Source organism: Cetorhinus maximus, chromosome 15 (assembly GCF_964194155.1).
Source record: "Cetorhinus maximus chromosome 15, sCetMax3.hap1.1, whole genome shotgun sequence".
Classification (NCBI taxonomy): Eukaryota; Metazoa; Chordata; class Chondrichthyes; order Lamniformes; family Cetorhinidae; genus Cetorhinus; species Cetorhinus maximus.
Window position 1 is genome coordinate 107,628,100 of NC_135893.1, and position 26,737 is coordinate 107,654,836.

General features: G+C 42.9%; 1 protein-coding gene across 1 annotated transcript in view; it reads left to right on the forward strand.

The window, feature by feature from the left end:
* LOC144691099 (transmembrane channel-like protein 5) overlaps positions 1-26,737 on the forward strand; it is a 264,020-nt gene that overhangs the window by 144,374 nt on the left and 92,909 nt on the right. Inside the window, exons 7-11 of the mRNA XM_078559169.1 lie at positions 4,545-4,635; positions 6,164-6,412; positions 9,804-9,955; positions 13,211-13,355; positions 16,214-16,369. Coding sequence (XP_078415295.1) covers positions 4,545-4,635; positions 6,164-6,412; positions 9,804-9,955; positions 13,211-13,355; positions 16,214-16,369 — 793 coding nt within the window. The remainder of the gene's footprint in view (positions 1-4,544; positions 4,636-6,163; positions 6,413-9,803; positions 9,956-13,210; positions 13,356-16,213; positions 16,370-26,737) is intronic.

Sequence of the window (26,737 nt, forward strand, 5' to 3'; positions counted from 1 at the left end):
AGAGGATATTCCTTTTTGTGGGAGAATCTAGAACCAGGGGTCACTGTTTAAAAATAAGGGGTCGCCCAATTGAAACAGAGATGAGATGAAATTTTTTCTCTCAGAGGGCTGTGAGTCTTTGGAACTCTCTTCCTCAAAAAGCAGTGGAAGCAGAGTCTTTAAATATTTTTAAGGCACAGCTAGATAGATTCTTGATTAACAAGGGGGTGAAAGATTATCGGGGGTAGACAGGAATGTGGGGTTAAGGTTACATTCAGATCAGCCATAATCTTATCCAATGGCGGAGCAGGTTCGAGGGGCCAAGTGGCCTACTCCTGCTCCTAATTCATATGTTTGTATGTTCGTAAGTGTGACGTGCAGAAGTCGGGATTTACTGTTAGGGCCTTGCTCACATCGCGGGCGTCCGAGAAGCAGAGGATGCTGGAGTCCTACAGCTACTGGACCCTGGAGGAACATGCATCGCATGCTGGTGGGTCCTGATGAACGTGGCTAACAAGCAAAGCAGCACACGGAAGGTGGAAGGAGCCACTGATGTCTGTGGTCTGCTTCGGGATATCAGTGTCTTGACTATGGTCTGCTACAGATGATCATCGAGGGAGTGGGAGAGGAAGGTGTACCCAGGGGGTTGAGGTCGGGAGGGAGAGAACAATGATGTCGGAGGGGTTGAGGTTGGGAGGGGGGAACGATGGTGTCGGGAGGAATGAGGTTGGAAGCAGGGGAGGGAGTACGAGGGGAGGGTGTAATGGGGGAGAATGCGGTAACTGAGAAGGTAGGTATAAGGCGGAAGGAAGGTGTAAGGGAAAGAGTTTGAAGGGGGGAAGGACTTTGGGGGGAGGAAGGAGTTTGGAGGGAGGAAGGAGTCCAGGGGGAGGAAGAAATTCATTGGGGGGGAGGATTTTGGGTGGAGGGAGGAAGGAGTCCGGGGGAGGAGGGAGTTGGGGGGGCAGGAAGAAGTAAGGGTGGAGAAAGGGGTAGGGGTGGAAGAAAGAGTAAGGGTGGGGGAATGTCCAGGTGAATTTGCAAGGGAGGGGCCTATGGAGTCGATGATTGCCTCCTGGGGAATTAAATGAGGGTGGCCGTGGTAAGAGGGAATGGTGAGAATGAGAGAGGGCAGAGTGAGCCGGTAGGGTGGGAGGGTGAGGGTGCAATGGTAGCAGTAGAAAGGATGGCGAGGGTGGTTGGTGGGCACTTGGAGGGAGATATGGACCTTGGGGGTGGGAAGGAGGAGGTAGGGAAGGTCAATGTGGATAGCCATGGAATTCCCAGGAAGATAGGGAACGTGCACGTTCACCTGGACATGCTGGAAAGAAAAGGGTTCTGGCTGGTAGGTGATGTTGGGGAAGTGGAAGGTGATGCCAGGCGGGTCAACAGTGATGGGGGGAAAGGACATTTGAGACTGGGGGAGAGGGACGGACAGGGGAGGTGAAGACTCACAAAGCCTGTAAATGAAGCTGAAAGATGCCATTATGCATTATTCAGTGAAAGTGAAATTATTTTCAGATTATAAAATAATAAAATGTGTTCACCCCTGCAACCATTTGTGATCAGAAATTCATAACTCTTCTAAGCCTACCACTTCTTCTAGGTGCTGCCCTAACATCCGCAGCAGGGGTAGAGAGAGCCTGTGCAATGGTTTGCCCTGTTGTCTCTGGTGACTTCAGCATGGATCTTCTGGAGATCCATGGCCTTGAGAACCCCGACTTGCTTTGGCTGTCCTCCTGTGGGCCAGTTGCTCCTGCTACGATGACAGAGAACAAGGTTGAGGGGGCCACAGGAAAAGGGGACTCGGAGAGAGAGGACAGCCGCTGAGATAGCGGAGTGGATGACACCAGGGTGTCCAGCTGCTGCTCCTCCTCCCTCCGGGCACCTGAGGGCCCCAGCCTGACTCCTTGAGGGAAAGGAGCACTCGGAGGGACATCGAGCTGCCCCGTTTCCCTCTTGTGTTGTCACTGCAGGAACTCACCCATGGCTCCTGCGATGGATGCAGGTCTGCGCACATCTCCATGTTCTGCTGGACCAGGGTCTACATGATGTTTTCCATCCTTCCCATGGAGACCTGTGGGCACCACTTCATCAGAGAGCAGGCGGACACATTCCCCTGACTCGACTGCCACTCTGTTGATGGCTTCCAACAGCTCTGCATGATGTTAACCCGCCTTCTGCTGACTGTCCACGATGAGTTGGAAGGCCGAATCCAGAGGCTCGTCATCTGACTCAGACCTCACAGATGCCTCTTGCCCAGCAGTCCTCCGAGTGCCAGGGAGCTCAGCTGAACTTGCCGCTTCCCGCTACAGGTCCGTGCGATGACCACCAGATTGTGAACCCGAGCATGCTCCAGATCTAGGTCCAACCAAGGTGTTTGTCTCTGTGCTGGTGGAGGGTGTGGGTAAGCGCTGTGACGGGTCTTACAGGATGCTTGTTTCCAGCTCTTCAATGGAGGAGGTGTCCTCTTGACTGGAGGTGAGGATGTGGATGGAGCTGAGGGACTGGCTGGCTGAGGGTGTCGGTCACTTGGCAGAGCTCCCTGCGATCCAAAGTAGAGATAATTAGTGCATGGCAGCAGAGTCAAAAGCAGGAAAGAGAGCACTCACAGTTATGTCGAGAGAGGGATGATATGGTACAGGATCCTAACATGGATGTTCGCCACCAACCTCACTGTCACCCACACATATGGTCCACGTCCTCACCAGTCAGCACAATGGCAGGCTCCTCAAAGTGAGTGAGGGGCCTAAGGTGGGCCACTCCACCTACAATCTGGGACCTCTCCCTGCTGATGTGAGCCAGCTTCTCCTGCATGAAAGATGGAGAGAGTGTGAGCAGGACACATGGCACTGCGTGGAATGTCTGTGTGGTGAGCGGAGCCATGGACAGAATGAGGACGTGAGCTCGAGAGGATGTGAGCCTGATGGAGATGTGAGGATGTGTGTGAGAGTTAGTGGTGTTGTCTCTTGAGGTGTGAGACCCCTATGGATATGTGATGGGTTTGTGAGTATGTGAGTTATGTCAGGAAGAGATATTAATGTATATAATGTTATTGGAAATTATTTTTTTAAAACAGAGGTTTAGTCTGTTTGTGTTAATTGTTTTAAAGCCAATCTAGTCTGGGTGCTTTGATGTATAGTAGTTTTGAGATGTAAACAGTAGGGTAGAGGGTACATTTGCATTTTGTTGAATAAACCATTTAAAGACTGGGGGTGAAATCATGCACCTAGCTCGGAGACACCAAGCAATGTTTATATTACTAATAACATTGGTACTATGAAAAGGGTTTTATTGTTAGAAGAGGTGGAGTTCAAAGGGCCTGGTGATACAATGAGAATTTACATTCAAAGGGAAAGGCTGGGTATAACAGAAGGGAGTTTGTGTGTGCAGGTCAGAGGCATGTGAGATCTAAGTCTGTAAGTCTACCACTGTGTCTGCGGAAGAAACCAAATTGAAAGGAGCGTCATTTGAATTCATAAGGTGAAAAATGCTTTGCCTGGTGTCTGTTTAAGTCTATTGGTTGTTGTTGCCTTAATGGAGATTAATTTGGGAATTTGTTAAAAGTTATGATAGTTGTAATTTATAGTCATGTGTATGTGTTTAATTTGTTGTAAATTAATAATTGTTTCATTTAGTTTGATATAAAAACCTCTCGAGAACTTTTGGGCTTATTCCTGGATTTAGAGCTGCAACTCAAAACATACCAATTGAAAATATAGGTTATGACAGTTGTTTAAAGTTCCCATCTGGGATTTTAAATAACTCAACCTTTACAAACTGCTGTGTCTTAACAGTTGAGAGTGATGAGAAGAGTGACTTACCCTGGCGGAACGGATGAGACCATTCATCTTCTTTCGGCACTGGGTGACTGTCCTCTTTTGCAGGACCTTGGTGCTGACCAGCGCTGTACCACCTCCCATGCTGGATTGGTGACCTCCCTTGCTGGCCTTCGCCCCGAGTGGGGGTAGAGGACATTGCAGCGGGGCCTCCACTGCATCCAGCAGGTGCTTCAGGGAGACATCGCTAAACCTGGAGGCAGCATGTTTCTTTCCTTTGGCAACCATCAGTTCCCAGCAGCTTCCTATCCTTTAAAAATCACTAGTCTTTAAATGTGGCACCCGGTTTACTAGGGGACTGAGGTGATGACGGGGCAGGTGAATCAGAGGCTGCCCCCACCAGCAAAACCTGGCATGTTTCCCAGGAATACATAACGAATGAGGTGGGAATGGGAAGGTACAGCGCGAAAACCCGCCATTGTGGCCAGCGGGTAAAACATCCTTTTTCCCGCCGGCTCCCACACTTAGTGCGAACCTGGGACAATTCCGCCCATTGATTGAAGGTGAAACCATTAGACTCAAATAAGAACCTAGGGATGGTTTGATGATGATGACAGATTCTGTAGATTTTTCTGAGTGGTTGAATGCACTAGGGTGGGTTTTCTGTCCAGTCATGCATTCCAAATATGGAAATTTGATATATTAACAATGCAATGTCAGCATCTATTATATATTACTTATTGCAAAATTGTAATGTAAATTGTATTTTCCCCTGTTTCTTACCAGGGATCAGATTCAGCAGACCATTGGACCGCATACAGTGGAAACAGATGTTGAAATACATAGATGTACCCAGCTGCTGTATAAAGCATTGTTTGTAAGTTTGAATGGGAACAGATTCATAAAAGGAAGCATTGTAGCATCAAGAGCATCACATTAATGGTTTGAAAAAAGAAGCCAGGATAATCCGGCTGTCATTTGATGATTTTTTTTCAGCACTAATGGGACTCAGAGGGACAGAGAATGATGCTTCACTGCATCTATACCCACTTTCCCAGCTGCCCAACCTGAAGTGATGGGTGCAGTTCGAAGTATCTACCCATAGCTAGATGCACTGAAATAAGATGCAGCTGAGAGAGAGTATATAATCTAATATATATATCGTTGACACCTGAGTAACACTGGATGCCAAAGATGCTAAATGTTAAAAGGATCCACACCAGATGGTGAAGTCAAAACTAAGATGCAGAACCTTTCCTTGCTTGAGAGAGTTTATGGACTTACTTCAGAGTCAACACCTCTCACCCACTCCCAGTGTCCCAGCTATCCTCTATTTATGTGTGTTCAAATGCCCATCACCTGTTTCCCTTAATAATGTAATTGACATTGACAAACCTTAACAAAGTAATTAATAAGACATTAACATGAAGAACTGCGCAGCAGCTATTTAAAATTTAAATGCTCCAAATGCCTAATCAATTGCTATCAAACACTATCGCAACCCAAGTTCAGTAATATAGATCTGTTTTCGATCCTAGCCAGAAAATCTCCTGTAATGGTTTCTCCTGCCATTTCCATACCATTACCTCTGATGTCACAAGGGTCTATCCTTGGCCCCCTCCTATTTCTCATCTACAGTGACATCAGTGACATCATCTAAAAACACAACATCAGTTTTCAAAAGTAAGCTGGTGACGCCCAGCTCTACCTCACCACCACCCCTTTTGACTCCTCCACTCTAAATTATCAGACTGCTTATTCAGCATCCAGTACTGGATAGACAGAAATTTCCTCCAGTTGAATATTGGGAAGGCCATAGCCATTATCTTCAGTCCCCACCTCAACTTCCGTTCTCGAGCTATCAACCCTACCTCTCCTTATCAATGGTCTGACACTGAAGCAGATTGTTCACAAGCTGTGTCACATCTGAACTGAGATGAGCTTCTGACCACATATCCATGCCATATCTAAGACCGTCTATTTCCACCAACTTAACATCACTCAGTTCTGCCCCTGGCTCAGCTCATTTGCTGCTGAAACCCTCATCCAAGCCTTGGTTACCTCCTGACTTGATTATTCCAACGCAATCCTGGCTGGCTTCCCACATTCTACATTCTGTAAACTTGATGGCATCAAAAACTCTGCCATCACCTTTCCATAAAGGGTTTAGTCAGAAAATCTTGCAGAATTACAAACCAAAATAATTCAAACAACTCAAATGTTTGGAAGGAATAGAGAAATGCAAGTAGGGAGAAAAGTGTGATTACAATGGACGTCTTTCTGTTTTGGATTAGGGAAAGACTCAGACATGGTGTTATGTTAGGAGATAAATAAGGAGATTCAGTGCAGACTAATCAGTGTCGTTTTATAAATTAATGCGTTCTTTTATCTTATTCTTTTTATAGTCTCTTCAACGTTTTCGTGAGAATATGCTAATATGTTTCCAGTCAATTCATCCCTGGAAAAGATCCCTGAAAATCATTGGCAGCAAGTTCGGAACAAGTGTTCTTTCCTATTTCACTTTCCTCAAATGGCTGCTTATGTTCAACCTCTTCTCCTTCCTGATAAACTTCAGCTTCATCACCATCCCACAATTTTTTGATATGGACATTAACAATCTCACTTTCACAGGCTTGGAGCTGCTCACGGGCTCAGTAAGTATCCTTAAACTATGAGTAATTCCAGTAAAAAGAGAAGTAACATTAAAATTAAAACACTGAACCAATAGAAATATCTAAGCAAACTCATAATAATTTTATGTGACTTCATCTGGCCAATTGCAAATAGACCAATAATCATGTTTGGAATTTTAATTCATATCCTAAAACAATTCAATAAAGAACAGAACTCTTTTATGAGCAGTAACTATTGAAAATAGAGTTTGTGTGTATATCTCAAGATGTAAAAACATGTTAAAAGGAACACAAATATTGGCCCAGATCTTCCGAGCAGCAGCAATGATCGTCAGATTGCCACTGCGTTCATGAATTCCCCCGAATCATAGAAACATAGAAACTAGGAGCAGGAGTAGGCCATTCGGCCCTTCGAGCCTGCTCCGCCATTCATTATGATCATGGCTGATCATCCAACTCAATAGCCTGCTCCCGCTTTCTCCCCATACCCTTTGATCCCTTTCATCCCAAGAGCTATATCTAACTCCTTCTTGAAAACATACAATGTTTTGGTCTCAACTACTTTCTGTGGTAGCAAATTCCACAGGCTCACCACTCTCTGGGTGAAGAAATTTCTCCTCATCTCAGTCCTGAATGGTTTACCCCCCCATATTCTCAGACTGTGACCCCTGGTTCTGGACTCCCCCACCATCGGGAACATCCTTCCTGCATCTACCCACTGCTGTGCATTTCTGCTGGGAACTTCAGAGCCCGGCTTTCCCAGAAACGCACAGCACAGCATCCCTTGGTGAATTCCATTAGAGCAGAGTAGAGTTAGGAGAAGACAAGACACGTCCCCTTTTTACAGCACTAGCTGTGGTATGGCAAGTTTAAAAGTCCAGTTTCAATGTTAGTGAATGGATGAATGAATGGGTGGGTAGGTGGGCAAGTGGGCGAGATGGGTAAGTGGTTAGGGGTGTTGGCTTAGGATTGGTAGTCAGGTCAGGGGGAGTAATTGGGTCAGGGGGTAGTAGGGTCGAGAGGATCAGGTCGGCCTGGTAGTCGGGTTGGGGGAGTAGTCGAGTCGGGTCGGGCCAGAGGTTAGTCAGGGTGTCAGGGGTGTGGTCAGGTGGTCATGGGGAGGGTAATAAGGGGACAGTTGTGTAATTACCCAGATGTTAGACTAGGTTTTAGTCTGTCAAGCATTTGCTGGGTAAGTACATCAGAACTATCTGAAACCCTTGACTCAATGTTGGAGACATTCATGGAGGGTCCTGGGGAGGAGGGGAATTGCCCATCAGAAGTCAAATATTCCACAGGGTCCAGATGTGCAACTTCAGTTGTATGTCTGATCTCCAATGACCCAGAGACCAGAAGATTTGGCCCAATATGTTGGCTTTCAACTTAATAAGGGTAATTTTAACTTACCTGCTCAGGATCGGGTAGGACACTGGTTTTACTCACTGCCCAATATTGTTCTCCAATTACTTCAGTAGAGAGTAAAATTAGGCACAGTGTAAAGCTAATATTGCATCTGATCCTGTCAGTAAGGTTATAACCTATGTCTCCAATATTTCACAAAAAGGAAAAGTCAATTGGGACTTACATTGTTATTACAAATATCAGTACAGATGATTTTAGTCATTTTGCAGTCATGTTAGGAATTGTGCTGCACAGTGAAATGATACAGAATAGTGAAGAAATGCCAGACAGATTCTGATTTCAGCATTTCTCTCACAAAATTTCAATTTTAAGTCAAGCGCTGTGTGAAATACTGTTCTCTTGTAATAATATAATGTACTGCCATTATATCCTTTTACACTTCACCTGGTGAAAACAGATGGTTATGATTGTTAAATAGCAAAGGGGCTCATTAGCCTATTGTCAGCTAGCTGGTGTGAGGGAACACAAGCTATAGGGGGTCACCACTGGCTATCCAGGGGATTGGTGCCCCACTGGCTATCCAGGGGGTTGGTGCCCCACTGGCTATCCAGGGGATTGGTGCCCCACTGTGAAGGGAGCTTCAGTTTCAGCTCTGGACCACACCAGCTGGGAGAGGAAAGCTTTGGAAATCAGGAGGGCTAGGTGAGATTTAGGATTGAGAGTGCTGGAAGGAGGCTGGCAGTCGAGAGGGGGTGGAGGGCAGAGGCTGAAGAATGGGCCTGGCGGAAACCAAAAGCCTGAGGGAGCACTCCTGCACTTCCTGTTCCACAAGAAGGCAGCACACAGCTCCTGCCACAGGTCAGACCTCCTTTACTTACTATTAAATTTAATTTGTAGCGTTGATAATGGCATCAATCCATAACTTTGGTATATTAGCAAGATCCCCACCTGCCTTTGTAGAAACCTTGTCCATGGTCTGTACTTTAAAATTATACTAAAAACTAAGGCATATGAGATCAACTTTTTTCCTCACCACATCAGCAATGATGTAATGAGGATAAAAAGTGAACCCATCCATTTTTCATTCCATGTAAATAGCAAGATAGCTACAGAACAAAGATCTGGCTTGATTAGTTATTTTTCAGATTGGTAAGGGTAGATGGGGGTGGCGTGGTGATAATGTCACTGGATTAGTAATGCAGAGGCCCAGGCTCATACTCTGGCAGCTGGTGGGAATTGAATTCAATGAATAAACCTGAAATTGAAAGCTAGCCTCAGAAATAGTGACCATGAAACTATCATCGATTGTTGTAAAAACCCATCTGGTTCACCAATGTCCTTTAGGGAAGGAAATCTGCCATCCTTACTCACAGTGTGACTCCAGACCCACAACAATTTGGTTGACTCTTAACTGCCCTCTAAAATGGACTAGCAAACCACTCAGTTCAAGGGAAATTAGGGATGGGCAACAAATGCTGGTCAGTCATGCCCACATCCCATAAAAGAATAAAGAGATGAAAGATGTAGGTAGTAGTGTGACCCAGGTATTCTATGCTGGGACCTCTTCTGTATGGTCAAAGGCATGAGAGGAATGACATCAAATTTTGATGAGGTTATCAAACTGTAGGGCATGTCAATTGTGCAGAAGAATGCAGGAGAATATAGATAGGTTAGCAAAGTAGGCAGATAGGTGGCAAATGTATTAATGCATAAATGCAAAGTGTACATTATGGAAAAAAAAGAACAGTGAAACAAAATATAGAATGAGTGGAAAAATTCTTAAAATTTAAGGAATAGAGAGTTCTAAAGTGACCAATGAAAGAAAACTAACACCCTCCCTCCCCCACCTCATGTGGGAGAGACAGAATCTGTGAGGAGATGCTCCTCCAATCACAAGCTGTTTCTCTCCTGCGCTTACTGCTGATAGGGTCACTAGTGAGATGCAGTTGAGGATGTTATAGAACTGTTTTCTAAGTTTGTGTACTTTATTTGATTCTATGATACCATTGTTACTGATTGTGCCATGCTAAATATATTTTTTTTTCTGCAGGGTTATTTTTCAAAAACTGTTTTTTACTATGGGTTTTATACGAATACCAGCATTCAAGTGAGCCCTACTGCAGAAGTGTATAATATGCAGCTTGCTTACTTCCTCACAATTGGATTCTACATGTTGAGTTGCTTTCTGTATCTGGTTTACAGGTAATTGGACAAAATTCTTTCAGTCCAGAAACTATTAGGCATAATGAGGGATGTTTACCTTCATTTGCTTACGTTAGCAAAAGAAGTTGCCATGAGCATATATAGTGAATACCCATTACCAACATTAGCGAATAGAGGAAAATATACCCCAGCATCTCAGGAAACGTGGTTTTACTAAATTGATAGTTTATAGTTATCTGGATGGCTAGTTACCAGTTATTTAATGAACGATTAATTATTTTTAAACAACAACTTTGAACACACTGTAATTACATAATTCTATGCATAGGATAAGTTGTCAGCACAGGGCAGTTTGGCATAAAAAACAAGACTTTAATCCAATCATCTACCAGGACTTGTCTCGTTAGGTAGCATTGATTTCAATAAACATTCTTCATTATTTTTAACAAGCTTCTTTCTCCTTCTCATGTGTACAAAACTACAGCTTTTAAAAGTTCTTAACTAGTCTTCAGCATGAAAACTCTTGAAATGCTCTGGGCTCCGGAAAGATGTAACAAGGATAGTTTTCTGTACTGTAGTCTCTAAGGAGTTAGAGAACTGGCTTCCATGCAAGTATCTACTCACAACATAATCCCTGCTGGAATGAAAGCTTAACTATAGTATCCAACTGGATGGCATGAATTCAGGGGCACAGACTTTGAATATAGAAAGCAAGGTTGTTTGTTACTGGTGGGAAGAAACTGTGCATATGTTCAATAGCCTTAAGAAAGTGTTTTCACTGCCTCAAGAGTTCCGGAAGGACTCTGCAATATGATCCTGAGCTAATTCCCTGCATAATGGTAGCTTGCTGTGCTCTGCACACTATCCTACAAATCTCTCATGGTTAAGACAAAGTGCCTCCCAAACAGCTCTAAGCCACTTTGGTCACCTGTGCTCAATAGGCATTATTGGGTGCATTAGGTGAAGAATAGCATAAGAGGGTTGACTCCCAGATAGTATCAGACAGCAAATTTAACAAATTTGGTGGTACCACCCTGTTCAAATGGAGGAGGGGTTTTTAAAGCTCTACATGCCAATCATTCTTACCATAGTAAGTGCCAATACATGATGCAATGTCCAGAGCCAGGAAGGCTACAACGGAGTGAGAAGGAGGACTTCAGCAAGAATTATATTTGAGGGGTAATAATGTATTGATACCCAAAAATGAGAAAGGACATTGCCCAGTGTGTTTTCTTGCCTGTCCTCATCAGGTCATTAAACGTTTCCATACACTGGTCTGCAGTTCTGTGAATAAGAGAGGTAACAATCAGTGCCACTGCCAGTCCTCTGTCCAGGTTGTTCTGTAAAGTTTTCAGAAGTTGGCTACATATTCTTCTTCTTCTTTGCTGGATTTCATCTCTGAGTGATTTGAAATCACATTTACTGGCATTTGACGCTCCTGTTTTCTATTTCCTTCAAGTTGCTTGCTCCCTTTGGATCCATCCGCCTGCTCTTCCAGTCGTAGACATCCCTTAAAACAGGCATGAAATCTCTGAGACCTTTAAGCCCACTAACTGACAGTACATTTAGGCTCACAAAATGTTAACCATTTACCTGCTGCCCAAACAATAGCTGTTGATAGTTTAAAGTGAGGGCTAATTTTTAAAGACAGAACCTAAAATTTGGTTCCCTCCTGTTCCATGGGAGTTGTGCTATACACATCGTCCTGAGTATGCAAATGAGCTGACCTCACTAATTCCAGCAGGAGGAGCGCTGGACTGGATCAGCAATTGTACAGTACTGGCTCTGCCGTATCCCTTTGGGACAACGGGACACATGCATTTTTGACGAGACTTTGCAGTGAATTTTCATTTCAGGGTCAGGACCCGATGTCGGGACCCTTTAGGCTCCGCCTTACTGCTGGACGCCTGACCTATTTTAAAAGAAGCAGCCAATTAGCGGCCTGCTGGCATGTTCACCGTCCGATTAGGGGTGACAGATACGTTTAGGAGGCAGGATGTAGAAATGACAAGCTCGATTTAAAGGACACCCTGCAGCCATGAGTTGAACGCTGACATCCTTGTTGGTGGCAGAGGTCGGGCACAGCAGCACATGGAAGGGTAGCTGCATGACTTGCCTCCCTGTTAGAGGCAGCAGCAGCTCAGAGAAGCAAATCTTAACTGGTTCTTTTACATAACATTTTGATAATATTTTAATGCAAGTAAAAAATATTACAAGTGATCAGACAATGCATATCATTTCCAGGTGTGGTGCAAAATAATGTAACATACTGTTTCTGGTGATTGCCTACAATTAACTACTAAATTGACAAGCTGCTATGAAATGTGGTAATGGTACATCCTTACTTTCATTTTCTTTGCTGAGACTAAGTTTTAAAAAAAACACTGCAGTCAACAGAAAGGAAAATCGTGCAGATTATGAAGCAGGAAACCAATCCACTATCACACTTTCATCACATTTCCACTTCTCTTCAGCTCTGAAGAAGGGTCACACGGACTCGAAACATTAACTGTTTCTCTCTCCACAAATGCTGCCAGACCCACTGAATTTTTCCAGCATTTTCTGTTTTTGTAACCAATTCACTTTACCAATTTTACTCTATTGGCAAAAAATAGTTTCACCTGACCACTATATGCTTTTTGCAATGAAATCAAAAAGCCATTCTTTCAAGAAAGTTAACAACCTTTTACATGTAAAGGACAGAAGGGACCTTCCTCACTGTTAGCCTAGCAAAAAGGGAGCTTAACTCTGTTCTGAGTCTATGCGACTGAAGAACACTTGAAATAAAAGGGAGGAATATTGGATTTATGCACCAGCTTAAAACTGATGAACCATCCTATTATCTCTTTCAGATACTGACTACCTTCCACCTATCTCCTATTATCTCTTTCAGATACTGACTACCTTCCACATATCTCCTATTATCTCTTTCAGATACTGACTACCTTCCACATATCTCCTATTATCTCTTTCAGATACTGACTACCTTCCACATATCTCCTATTATCTCTTTCAGATACTGACTACCTTCCACATATCTCCAATATTTTCTATATTTGTTTCTGATTTTCAGTATTCTTTAAACCTTTAAAAGTTTTTAATGCTAATTCTGGCTTGTACAGCCCATACAATATATGTTCTTTTCCAAATGCTCTATTAACCAGCACTGACATCCTTCAGCTAATAAATGCAAAACTGTTCATAAAAGATGAAATAGAGAAAAAGCAGTCCTTATGAGAACAGTTATAATAGTTTAGTGGACTGCATATTTAATTAGTTGTTTTTCTACTTTAGCATGGCAAGATCGTTCAATGAAAACATTATTGCAATTGGCATTCTGTCTGGTGATGCAGCCAGGCTCCTGTGTTCATGGGACTTCAACATAACAAATGAGAAAGCAGTAGAACTGAAAAGAAGAAATCTGTGCACACAGTTAAAGGTTTGTGATATTTTACACACAGCACCATACAAATTATTAATTCCTATCTGATGTAACAATAAATTCCTTATGCATGGTAATTAAGTTTAATCTGTTATGAATATGTTTTAATGTATCTTAAAAAGCATGAAATGTAATCCCATTTTTAAAAATATCTGTAGCTGAGCCTCAAATAAGTAAAAAATAACTTTTAACATTACTTATCTACTCAGTTGTGGCCATTTAAATTTGGTTGCTGATAATACATTTCCTCTGAACTTAATAGCTTGATCAGCCTTGGATGAGGCGAATAAAAACAGCACAAACAAGTGAAGAGGGCACTCAGTAGACACATACCTCCAGCACGCTGTGTTTACTCAACATTATTACAACTACACAGCTCTTTCTTGATGCTTTTCCATGCCTGGTTGAGCTCTGTAACTAAAATGATGAAAAAGAAATATTTTTGTTAAGAGCTTCCATCTCACTGAAGAGGCTTCAAGCCAAGCCACATCCAACAAACTGCTCTCAAAACTCTGCTCACATTTTGACAACTTGACAAATTGCACCACAGCAGCTGAGACAGTCCACAATATTTGAAAAGAATCATCAACGTTTTATATGAACAACCCACAACAATTTAAAAAGTAATCTTAATGTTAACAGATGGATTTTTAAAAATATTCCAGGATCCGATCCACATCCCCACCAAAAGCTAATCTGCTCTTCCTTGAGCCATACCCTTTCTGTGTACCAAGTTTCAGAGAAGCCCATCCATTAGCTTTTGAGATATATTGTTTACAGACAAACAGACTAACAGAGATGGAGACATTACCTCCACTCACCTTTAGTGGCAGAGGTAATTAACATGTTACAACTATATACATAACACATTCAACCACCAGTTATTTTGGACTGAATCCCCCAGGGCAGTCCTGAATTTGGGAAGTCCTCATCAATCACATTTTTTTAGACCTATCAGACTGGTTTCCATATGTTACAATCCCTATAGAGGCCGCTAAATTTTAGAAAGATATTTAAATTTCTAGCGACTGATTGAAAGGATCAGACGACAAGATTTCAAGTTTTAAGATGTTTACTCTAATAGACAAACTAAAATCAACATGCATAGCCACTGTTTAGTAAATAACTTACACTTTAAAATACAGAAAAGATCCCCCATGTGACTGTTAACATAACTGACGTAACATAACATAACCCCACCACAATTATACTTTACTCTGCCTCTTAAGTGGACACTTCATTCTCCTGAAACCCAGTCCAAAGCTATTCTGCACTCCCGATGGCCTTTATTTTGTCCTTTCCCAGCAGATAACTTCTAATTCCAGGACTGATATTCACTGTAAGGGTTATCCTGGAGATTCCTCCCTTTAGCCAAAGCTAGGTGAATCTTCCAGTCTTGTTTAAATCTTCACAAATTTGGTCTCTTCAATGTGAGTATGAGCTCCCACCCACATTCTGTGTGCTGAATAATAGAGCCAGCATTGCCTCAGCTTCAGATGCAGGACTGGCTGCCTCTCTCCCACTCTCTCCCTCTCTCTCTTGGATTCTGACAGACTCAATTGTCTCTATGAGTTTCAGGAATATCTTAGAAAAACCCTGTAACCTTGAAACAATGATTTGGTAGGGGCTCTTAGCCTCAAAACACATCTCCATGATAATGTGAATTACATGGACCTTGTATTGCAGTAGGAATATTAATTAGCTATGCTCTAGACCCCAATTCCATTCTAGCATGGAATTAGATAGACAGTTTAAAGTATAACTGTTTATAAAACCTGATATTCCTAACATCTCCCTGTGAGACTTCAAGACTAACAGTCTACCCACAGTCAGCACAGGTATCTTGCCATTGTCTACAGGTGTGAACATCTTGCACCTTCTTCCCTTTAACTTTTAATAACTAAACAACCCAGGCTTGTTGTCAGTTTGAGTATAGAGCAGATCACATGAACCCCTTCATTCCTCCATTTTACCTTAAATTAAAAAGACAATCCCAAAACATAACAACCTTATAAATCTTGTATTTGTAACATTTAAAAGTTTCATCTGTTTCAGCAGTGCTGTACAATGTGGGTTAATAATTTTGCCAAAGGGAGATTATTCCTGGAGTGACCTCCCCTTGGAAAAATTGTCCACTACAAACTACAACAGAAAGACACAAAAAATAAAGAAAAGTGTGAAGAAAGGCAGAGAGAAAAGGAAAGTAAAAGGATGTTGTGCTTTGAAAAATTAGCCCAGGGGTTTCTTATCTTTGCCGTTTCACTGAAGGAGCTCCCGAGTGAAAGCAAGTCATTTTCTTCCAGAGTTAGGGGGAAAAAAAACAACAGATGAAACCCCAAACCTCACTTCATTTACTTTCTAAATATGGTTGACTCTTAACTGTCTTTAGAAATGGCCCAGCAAGCCATTCAACTATCAAGAAGAAGGCTCACTACCAGTTTCTCAAGGGGGATGAGGGATGGGCAATAAAAGCTGGCCTTGCCAGTGACGCCCAGATCCTGCAAATGAATAAAGAAAAATAATATACTGTATCAATTGTTCAGCCCTCAGTGAGGAGAGGTTGACATTGTGTGTCACAGCTGTAGGGAAATGCCTAATATCCAAGATTTGTCAACATAGAAAGGTCAGCAGTTTGATGATATTGTGTGCTTAAGTGAGGAGCAAACCAAATATCACACAAGAATTAATCCCATGCATTCTCTTTATTAAATATTTATAGACAAATATCAAGAAAATATTGTAGGAAAATAGAACAAATTAAGTTCATATTTATGTAAATGTGATGACATTTCAAAGTACATGAAGACTACCAGATCCTATTTGCAGTTAAAAGACTGAATTGTTCATATTTACAGGAAATGTTATCGGACAAAATGCACTACCAGCGGCAACTAACAACGAAACAGAGAATCGTGCGATATTTAATTCATCTGATAAGCTGGATTATTTCATTAGGAACAACACTCGGTTGCTCTTTTGGAATCTATTCCTTTTCTATTTCCAACTTTAAGGTATTGGCTTTTCAAATGTGTATCTCATTGTACCTATTGATCTGCTGAATGGAGGATGGTACATTTCTGTATATTTCATGATTCAAAGTAACCTGATTGCCTAAGAGGCTACATACTGGGTATCTCAAAGTTAATCCAGTGTCAAAGCTGTCAAAAAAAGGTTTCAAATAATTCAGTGATCATATTGTATCAAAAAGCAGCATGAGTGATTGCAGTGTAATCTATTCTCAGTCAATAATTAAAATGCACAAGTATGTGGGTTATAAGGTCATTTAAACCACAAGATTGGAAAAAGTAATATTCACATGCTAATAATGTTACTTTCCTCAATGTATGAACATGCAGGATCCAATTGGGGGTTTTCTGGATGCATTCTAACCAGCAGAAGTGTAGCACACAAGTCCAGCGAAGCCCACTAGAAATGATTAGTTGTGCTGGGATCTCTGCAGCTTTGTAAGGAACAGATCGCCACCAATCACTTGCAAGGCAAATGATACAGAAGGCTGCCCTGAGTACAAAACTGTGGAAGGGAGTTCCCCCTTATATCTGGAGTTCCTTCTGCCCGGGCTCAGTAGATCCTCCCTGATGGACCAGGTGAGATGAAGTGTAAAGTCAGAAATGGGCCCTGTCAGGCAGTGATCCAGCCCCAGAGGTCCCACTTGTTACACTGTGATTACACCATCCCACCAGTGATAACACAATGGGCCTGATACATGGACGTAGCAAGGGAGCACAGGTGAGGGGACAGTTTAGCGTCAAGTGGATTTCCCTCAAACCCTGATGAATTTAATGGAAGAAACTGATTATCATTTTTGGAATCAGTTTCTTGGCTGCAGCCAGCCAGATTAAGAGGCTAGCTTGCGTTCAGTTGAATAGGCTAGCTGTAAAGCTATTTACCTTCGATGTCAGTGTATAAATCGACTTTTGAAGCCTGAAAAAATCCCTCCAAAGATGGGGTCAACTTAGATGGCAAGTATGAAAGTATACACCAGTCTGGGTGTGGGTGGTTTCCATCTTTGTCATTCAGGGTCTGCTCTGTGCACATGTCTTAAACGTCCATGCATCTTCCCAACACAGCCTATATTGCCTGTTTGATCCCTTGCACCCAGTTGTAAGGTACTGGTAAGTAAAACATCCATTTGTGGAGTGAAAAATTGAGGCTGGCTACCAATGTGAGTATAGCATGTCATAGCTGGAAAGAGCAGTTGACTTATACACCAAGTACATGCAAAAATATGATTTAGGCAGACCAAAAAATGGAGTCGTCTTATACGGCAGGTTGACTTAAACACCACAGCCTATGGTAACTATTCCACCCAGCAGTCCTCGCCTTCCTTCAGCTGCTGGGTTTCCTGGATGAGCATTAAAGCTGGAAGAGAGATAAAATTTTAGTCACTTGGCTTCATAAAATATAAAAATGAGCAACACGCCTCCTGAGAGCAGGTCAGCCAGCCACCCCCTCTTATGTCCTCATTAATACTGGAATCAACATGATTTGTGCCAAAGTTGTGTTTGCAATATTTTACATTTTAACCTCCTACATGATTCATTTATTGGGATAAAATTCCCCACAATTTCTCCTTTCGGTTTCTGCCAGTTGTTGAGCCTGCACTACAGAGAAAGTCCTATGGGGAGAGACTAGTTAGCACCTGGCTAGGACTCAACAGACATGCGCCTGTAGAATAGGTCCAAAGAGATCAGCCCAATGATCTCCTGAAAATGATCCTTGATCCTCAACTTAATAATGGAAGTGAGCTGCCAGCACCTGTCTTAACTCCAGAGGCATCTCATTGTCTCACCAACAACAGCTAGCAGGTAAGTTCTAGGTAGGGAGGAGAAAGGAGGAGTAGCACAGTTTGGGCAGCAGCTCTCAGGAGTGCCGTGGAGCCATTAGGAGCACTTCTGCACTCTCCAGCATGACACACAGGTAATTTTGAGAAAGTTGATATACCTTTTTTGCTGGCGACACCCGGTGCTCCCTTTAAAGCTTGCTGGTCAGGTTGTATTATGGTCCATAAAACTAAGCGGGACAAGCTCTGCTCAGAGGCAACAGATTTACTTGAAAGATTACTAAACAGGCATTAGGCCCCCCCATTAACATATTGAAGAGACCTAAGACCTGGGGCAGAATTTTATGGGCGGGCGGGTCTGACCCAATCGCCAGCGGGCGCGGAACCGATCGCCGCCAGTGATCGAGGCCGCACTGCCATTTTACGTAAGCGGGCCAATTAAGGCCTGCCCAGCGTGATATCCGGTGGGAAGCGCTACGCGTTCCCTGTGCGGGCAGGGGGAAATCCCTAAAATCGAGAGTGCGCTCTTTCATGCATGCACATGAAAGAGCACACATCTCTCTGAGGCTAAGTGCAGCCTCAGGGAGATCGCCTGGACTTTTAAAAATATTAAAAATAGAGAGAAGAAAAATCCCTTACATGTCATGTTCATAATTTACATAACAAGTTTATTACAATTTTTAAAACCCTGCATGAAACCTCATCCCGCCGCTGGATGAGGTTTCATGTTTTATCTGTTTGCCGCCGGGGCTCCTGGCCGACCCGCCAACCTTAAGGTTGGACAGGCAGGTACACTAAGTACTTTAATTGATCTGTCAATAGCCTCAATTGGCCATTGACAGGTCGGCGGGCCCACAGCTGATTTTGCTGCGCCCCCGCCTTCCTGAAAATTTAAATGGGGCGGGATGAAGTCGGGGGTTCCGCCCAACATCATCCCGCGTTATTTTACGCGGTGGCGAGCAGGCCCCACCCCCACTCGCCGACCGGAAGATCCTCCCCCTAAAGAATCTGTGTGTGTATGAGTGAGAGAGAGAGAGAGAAAAGCAGAAACAAAAGCAGATGCGAGACTGGTTACAGACCTGTAGAAATTTTTGATTGTTTCAATTGTAACAATTTGTATATTTCTTGGTGTTAAAGTAAAATTCTCTCACTGTGTATGAGAATATATGAATAGAGAAACAACACATTCCCCCTTCCATTTCACTAATTCCCCCTCTGAATTCCCTTGTCGGGCGGGCTGGGCGGGGGTAGTTGGGAAGCTGACCGCTGCCCGCAATCAAGGCCGGAAGGCGATTTCATGCTGGCGACCAACTAAGGCCAACGAAGCGTGAAACGCGAGCGGCAGCGCTGCCTGTGCGGCAGGAGGGGAGTGCGAGCGGGACGAGTGCAAACTTCACACACACACGCGAGTGCGCGCTTGATAATCTCTCTGAGGCACAGATATGCCTCAGGGAGATGAAGTGTGTTAAAAAAATGAATAAAGAAATTCATTCTGACTAATGTCTCACCTGATGTAAACCCTAACCAGCAAGGTATCTGTAAAAGGTTGTTGTTTTGCGCAACTAATTTTTGCAATGCACGGTTCCTTTAAAAAATTTTTGCACTACCACACAGGCGCAATATTTAATACAGAACAAGGCCTCCCACATGCGCAGCTTAGCAAGAACATTGCTCACCAGCCACATTTACCCCAGTGTCTCTCCCCGGTACTTGCAAAAGTAACATGCCACGACACTAATGGCAAAGAGATGTCAATAGCTGAGACTATACCTGGTTGGTCATTGTCATGATGAAGGCAGCCTGATAGAGGAAAGGTTGTTTTTGTAGTTAGATTTTCTATCTATTCTTTAAGATTAAGCATTCATAGACAACCACAACCAAGGGTTTGGGTCTCAAACACATTACAAATCCAAGTTCAGCATCTGAGTTGACCAAACTCTTAAAGATCCTAACCCTCCTTTACAAACTGGTGTAGCCGGGAGGGATTCAGATTCTTGAGGCACTGGGACCGGTTCTGGGGAAGGTGGGACCTGTACAAACCGGACGGGCTGCACCCAGGCAGAGCTAGGACCAGTGTCCTTGCGGGAGCTTTTGCTAGTTCTGTTGGGGAGTATTTAAACTAATGTGGCAGGGCGATGGGATCCCAGGAGTAGGATCAGATAGGTCAGATTCAGATCAGAAAAATGGAGATAGAACATTAGCCAGGGACGTTGTGATAGACATGGAGTTACAGGAGAAGCAAAGTTTACAAAGTGTCCAGCAAAGGAAATTGACGGGGTTAAACTGTTTATACTTCAATGCAAGGAGTGTTACAAACAAGGTAGATGAGTTAAGGGCACAGGTAGACACATGGCAGCAGGATGTCATTGCTATAACGGAGACCTGGCTAAAGGAGGGACAAAACTGGCAGCTTAATATCCCTGGTTATAGAGTCTTCAGACACGATAGAGTAGGTGATAAAAAAGGAGGGGTGGGGTAGCACTAATGGTTAAAGAATCAATTCCAGTTGTGAGAAGGGATGATATACTAAATGGGTCGACAAACGAGGCTTTATGGATTGAGCTTAGAAATAAAAAAGGGGCAGTCACACTACTGGGAGTATACTACAGACCCCCAAATAGTGAAAGGGAGATAGAAGAACAAATATGTAGGCAAATTTCTGCTTATAAGAACAAGAGGGCAATAATAGTAGGAGACTTCAACTATCCTAATATCAACTGGGATTCAAACAATATAAGGGGCACTGAGGGAGAAAAATTCATGCAGTGTGTCCAGGAAACTTTTTTCAACCAATTAGTGACAAACCCAATGAGAGGAGATGCAATTCTAGACCTAGTCTTGGGGAATGAAGAAGGGCAAGTGGGTGAAGTGACAATTGGCGACCATATCTGGGACAGTGATCACAATTCAGTTAGATTTAGCATTACCACGGAAAAGGACAGAGATAAGGCAGGAGTAAAAGTCTTGAACTGGGGGAAGGCAAACTTTGCAGAACTGAGAAGGGACTTGGCTGAGGTGGACTGGACAGCACTGCTGGAGGATAAAACAGTGGAAAACCAGTGGGAAGCACTAAAAAGTGAGATCCTAATTGTACAAAGTAGACATGTCCCCTACAAAAATAAGAGTGGTATTGCCAAATCTAGACCTCCCTGGTTGTCTAGAGGAATACAGGGGAAGATCAAACAGAAAAAGAAAGCGTACGATAGGCACAAAGAACTAAGCACTACAGATAGCCTAGACGAATATAGGAAGTGCAGGGACGAAGTAAAAAAGGAAATAAGGAAATCAAAGAGAGGGCATGAAAAAAGATTAGCAAGTAAAGTTAAAGATAACCCAAAGATGTTTTACCAATACATTAATGCTAAAAGGTTAGTTAAGGAAAAAGTGGGACCTATCAGAGATGAAGATGGAAACTTGTGTGTAGATGCAGAGGCTGTGGGAAGGGTTTTGAGTGAATATTTTGTCTCCATGTTTACAAAGGAAAGGGAGGATGTAGATATAGTAGACCAGGAGGAACACTGCGAGATATTGGACGGGATAGTCATAAAGAGAGAGGAAGTACTCGAAGGGCTGAAATCCTTGAAAGTTGATACGTCACCAAGGCCAGATGGATTGTTTCCGAGGCTGCTGAAGGAAGTCAGGGAGGAGATAGCAGATGCTCTGAGGGTGATTTTCCAATTTTCACTAGATACAGGGGAGGTACTGGAGGACTGGAGAAATGCAAACATAGTTTCATTGTTTAAAAAGGGATCAAAGGAAATGCCAAACAATTATAGGCCAGTTAGTCTTACATCGGTGGTGAGCAAATTGTTAGAATCAATCCTGAGAGATAGGATTAACTGTCATGTGGAAAGGACTAGTCAGGGATGGTCAGCATGGATTTGTTAAAGGAAGGTCTTGCCTCACAAATTTGATTGAATTCTTTGAGGAAGTGATAAGAAGGATTGATGAAGGTAGTGCAGTGTATGTTGTGTACATGGATTTTAGCAAGGCATTTGACAAGGTCCCACATGGCAGATTGGTCAGGAAAATAAAAGCCCATGGGATTCAGGGTAATGTGGCAAACTGGATAAAAGGTTGGCTTTGTAACAGGAAACAAAGGGTAATGGTCGATGGATGCCCTTGTAAATGGAAAGTTGTCTCAAGTGGTGTTCCACAGGGCTCGGTGTTGGGACCCTTGCTGTTTGTGTTATATATTAACGATTTGGACGTGAACGTGGGGGGCACAATTGGGAAATTTGCAGATGACACAAAGATTGGCCGAGTAGTGGATAGTGTAGAGGATAGCCATAATCTCCAAAATGATATAGATGGGTTGGTGGAGTGGGCGGTAAAGTGGCAGATGGATTTTAACATAGAGAAGTGTGAGGTCATACATTTAGGGAGGTCAAACAGTTACACAATAAGTGGGAATATACTAAGAGGGGTAGATGAAGTGAGAGATCTTGGCGTACAAGTTCACAGGTCACCGAAGGCAGCAGTTCAAGTAGACAAGGTTGTAAAGAAGGCATATGGAATGCTCTCCTTCACTGGCAGAGGTATAGAATATAAAAGTAAGGATATAATGTTGGAATTGTATAAAACTCTGGTGAGGCCACGACTGGAGTATTGTGTGTAGTTCTGGTCACCACATTACAGGAAGGATGTAATAGCTCTGGAGAGAGTGCAGAGGAGGTTTACAAGAATGTTGCCAGGGTTAGAAAAGTGTAGCTATGAGGAGAGATTGGATAGGTTGGGGTTATTTTCCTTAGAACAAAGAAGGCTGAGAGGTGACTTGATTGAGGTGTACAGAATTATGAGGGGAATAGATAGAGTGGGCAGGATAAAATTGTTTCCCTTGGTGGAGAATTCTAGAACCAGGGGATATAGATTCAAATTAAGTGGCAGAAAGTGTAGGGGGGACATGAGGAAGAACTTTTTTTACGCAGAGGGTAGTGGGTGTCTGGAATTCGCTGCCCAAGTTGGTGGTAGAGGCAAAAATACTAAACTCTTAAAAAGTACCTGGATCTGCACCTTAAGTGCTGTAAGCTGCAGGGCTATGGGCCGGGTGCAGGAAGGTGGGATTAGAAGGGGCACCTGGGTGTCCTTGGGCTGGCATGGACAAGATGGGCCGAATGGCTTCCTTCTGTGCAGTAACTTTTCTATGGTTCTGTGGTTCTAATTGTAATTTTATTTCTAATTCTCTTATCCCGACTACGACAACCTTCACGTTTGTGCACCACATGGTTCCATCAGAGGGTGTATATGGTAATGAATCATGCAACACTGATTAAAGAAGGCATTTAAAACATAACCACCTTACAAAGTCCAGCATTCGTAACACTCTCTCATATATTTTGTTTAATTCTTTCTGTGTAATTAGACCCAGTTCAATAGAATATATTTCCAATCCAAATTCTAAAAAAGTTCGGATATGCCAGAAATTCTGAAGGGGGGAATAAAAGAATTAAAGTAATTTTGTTTGACACTTTTCATAGAGGAAATGTGTTATGTGCTCCTTTTTTTAAAAAAATATTATATGGGCTAATAGATATTTTAAAACTGCTATTTGTATTCATATACCATAACAGTATAAAGCTATATATTTGAAAATTACACAATTGTGCAACTGTGGCCCAGGTTTTCACCACAATGGAGCGCCCGAAAATCACACGTCCTGCCAACAAACATAGCACTTTCCATTTTCATGGGGGCAGGGCACATTTTACAGAGGTAGCTGGACATTTAAATCACCAGCTGCCTCCACAGCAGTGGGATTTTGGTAGGCCAGGAGTGTAAAACCCACGATGGGCAGATTAGACCAGGTAAGTGATGGTCTGAACTTGGTGGATTTGTTTGGATAGCTTTTGAGAGGTAAGGGACCCTTTTGGATCTGGTCCCGGGACACCTTTGGGGGAGTTCAGGTGCCCTTTGGGGTAGATAAGTTGCACTTTGGAATTGTTATAAGTAAGCATAAATATGCATAAAATGTATATAAAGTCATTACTGTTAAGCTCATTGGAACTGTTACCAGACTTGTCAAAATCAACTATCATAATTGTCAGAAGCACCTGTCAAGAGGACCTGTCAAAAGTGTTGAGAACCTGTCAAAGGGACCAGCCAAGAAGAACTGTGAAAAGTGTTAGGAGGACCTGTCAAAGGGACCTGTCAAAGGGACCTGTCAAAGAGACCTGTCAAAGGGAGCTGTCAAAGGGAGCTGTCAAAGGGAGCTGTCAAAGGGAGCTGTCAAAGGGAGCTGTCAAAGGGACCTGTCAAAGGGAGCTGTCAAAGGGACCTGTCAAAGGGACCTGTCAAAGGGAACTGTCAAAGGGACCTGTCAAAGGGAGCTGTCAAGCTTTCAAAGCATTTAAAAGGTCTGCCCTTTAAATCTTTGAAAAAATGTCTGGGGCATTAAAAAAATATATTGATTGCTATTTCACTCTGTCTATTAGCCTGAGGGCTTCCATTACTGAATTCATGCTGCATGATTGATTTCACAACTATCCATTATCACAGTTGTTGCCTGCCATTTCACAGTTTGATTGACAACTACAAGTGGTTATAGACTCTTTGAAATGGGACTATGAATTCTAATGCCTTGATGAAGTAATTCCACTCAAAGGGTTGTGAATTTTTGGAATTCTCTACCCCAGAGAGTTGTGGATTCTCCATCGTTGAATACATTTATGGTTGGGATAGACAGATTCTTGGTTTCTCGGGGAATTAATAGGGAACAGGCTGGAAAATGCCCAAGGTCAGCCATGATCGTATTGAATGGCGAAGCAGGCTCCACGGGCCGTATGGCCTACTCCTGCTCCTATTTCTTGTGTTCTTGTGAATTGTGGCACTTGAATGAAATGTTTGTTGTTATGAGGTTTTACTTAGTTGACGGAATGTAAACATAGTAAATGGCTTTTTATGAATGAGAGTGTTTTATCAATATAGTGAAGTCTGCAATAGACAATTAGAACTTTATTTTATCTCATCTCTGCTTGGGTCCTGAGGTCTGCCCATGGTGCATAATGGTGAGTTTACATGATAGGTGTAAGGGCAAAAAGTGGCGGGTGGGGGGCATGGGTTGGCGTAGGAGCCATAAAGGGCCATGGAGGACAGGTGGAGGGGCATAGTTTGATGTAGGGGCTATAAAGGGCCGGTGGGGGCATGGGTGGTGGGGCATAGGTTAGCATAGGGGCTATGAGGGGCCATGGGAAATGGGTGGGGTGGCATAGATTGGCATAGAGGGCATGAGGGGCCACAGGGGTTATTTGTGGGGGCATGAAGGGCCATTGGGTGGGTGAGGGTATGGGATGGCATGGGGAGTGAGTAAGGGGCCAGGGCTGGAGCAATGTTTCATGTTTTCTTATTTATCTTTAAACTTTGGACACAGTGCCAGGCCCCCAAGGCACCTAGCAACCTCCTCAGTTCTTCCAGGGTCGTCCGCAGCAGCTTCTAATCCAGCCCACCACGCCACCACCCACCCCCAACCCCAACCCCCACCCCACCCCCGAGTGAACATCCAATCTCTGGGCAGCCACTTGTAAAGGTTATGTCGCGGAGCCGGGAATTCTTCCAACTCTGTGCACCCAGCCCAGCAGCGAAAATCTGGGCCTCTGTGTTTGAATGGCCCATTACAGTTTACTATCTGCATTCACGTTTACCATAAAACTAATGAAATGGAAATGTTTAAGGGCAGCAAACATCCACATAATGCAATGTCTTTGACGAGGAAGTATAGATTGTATATTTGTATAGATTGGACTAGCTTAATTAAAATCAGTCAAGTTCAACCAGTGACCAACCATATACTTATCTTAATATTTCCTGCCCTAAAATACCTGTTCTTCAGTTAGATTATTTGTCCTCCAGCCTTATCATTCAAGGAGTAAACCTCATTCACAGAGAGATTATCATCCTGATAAAAGTAGGAAACATTAACATATTTATAGGCAGAAATACACAATGGAATGTTTGCTTGCATAATTACAAATTTCCTATTAAAAACCGTGGGCAGGAGTTTGATCTGAAAATAACAGTAAGGCTAACAGTGCTCACTATTACTTATTTTCAAATTAAACAGCAACTTCTGGCGAGTACACATGCACAGTTTAATACGAGAAACCAAAAGGTGCTGCCTGAGATAAGGTGCTGCTCTTTAAGTCACACAAAAATATCATCTCATGGTCTAGCTGCCCATTCAAATATATTCAATGGCATGAAATTTCAATACTGACATGTAGTTACAGACAAAACTCACCACAAAAAGTTAGGTATCCTTTTAATGTTGTGATAGATCTTGATTACTGACAAACAACCTCTCTGGCATTGAAAATTAACTTTTACATTATTGGGGTCTCATTCCATTAGCTTTTAGTTATTGTTGGGGATTTAAAAGAAAAACATTTTTTTTCTGTCTCTTTTAGCTCTCTCCTCAAATCAGTCTTTGTTTCCCTCTCTTTTTCACTTTCAGCATCTGATTAGACATTGTTTCATTATTCTAATTTTCAATTTTGGTTCAGATACTATGGTACTCATTAATGATTCTTCAATTTAATTGGCTAAGGAGATACACAGGAGAGGGTACTGCATTGATTGGATGTCC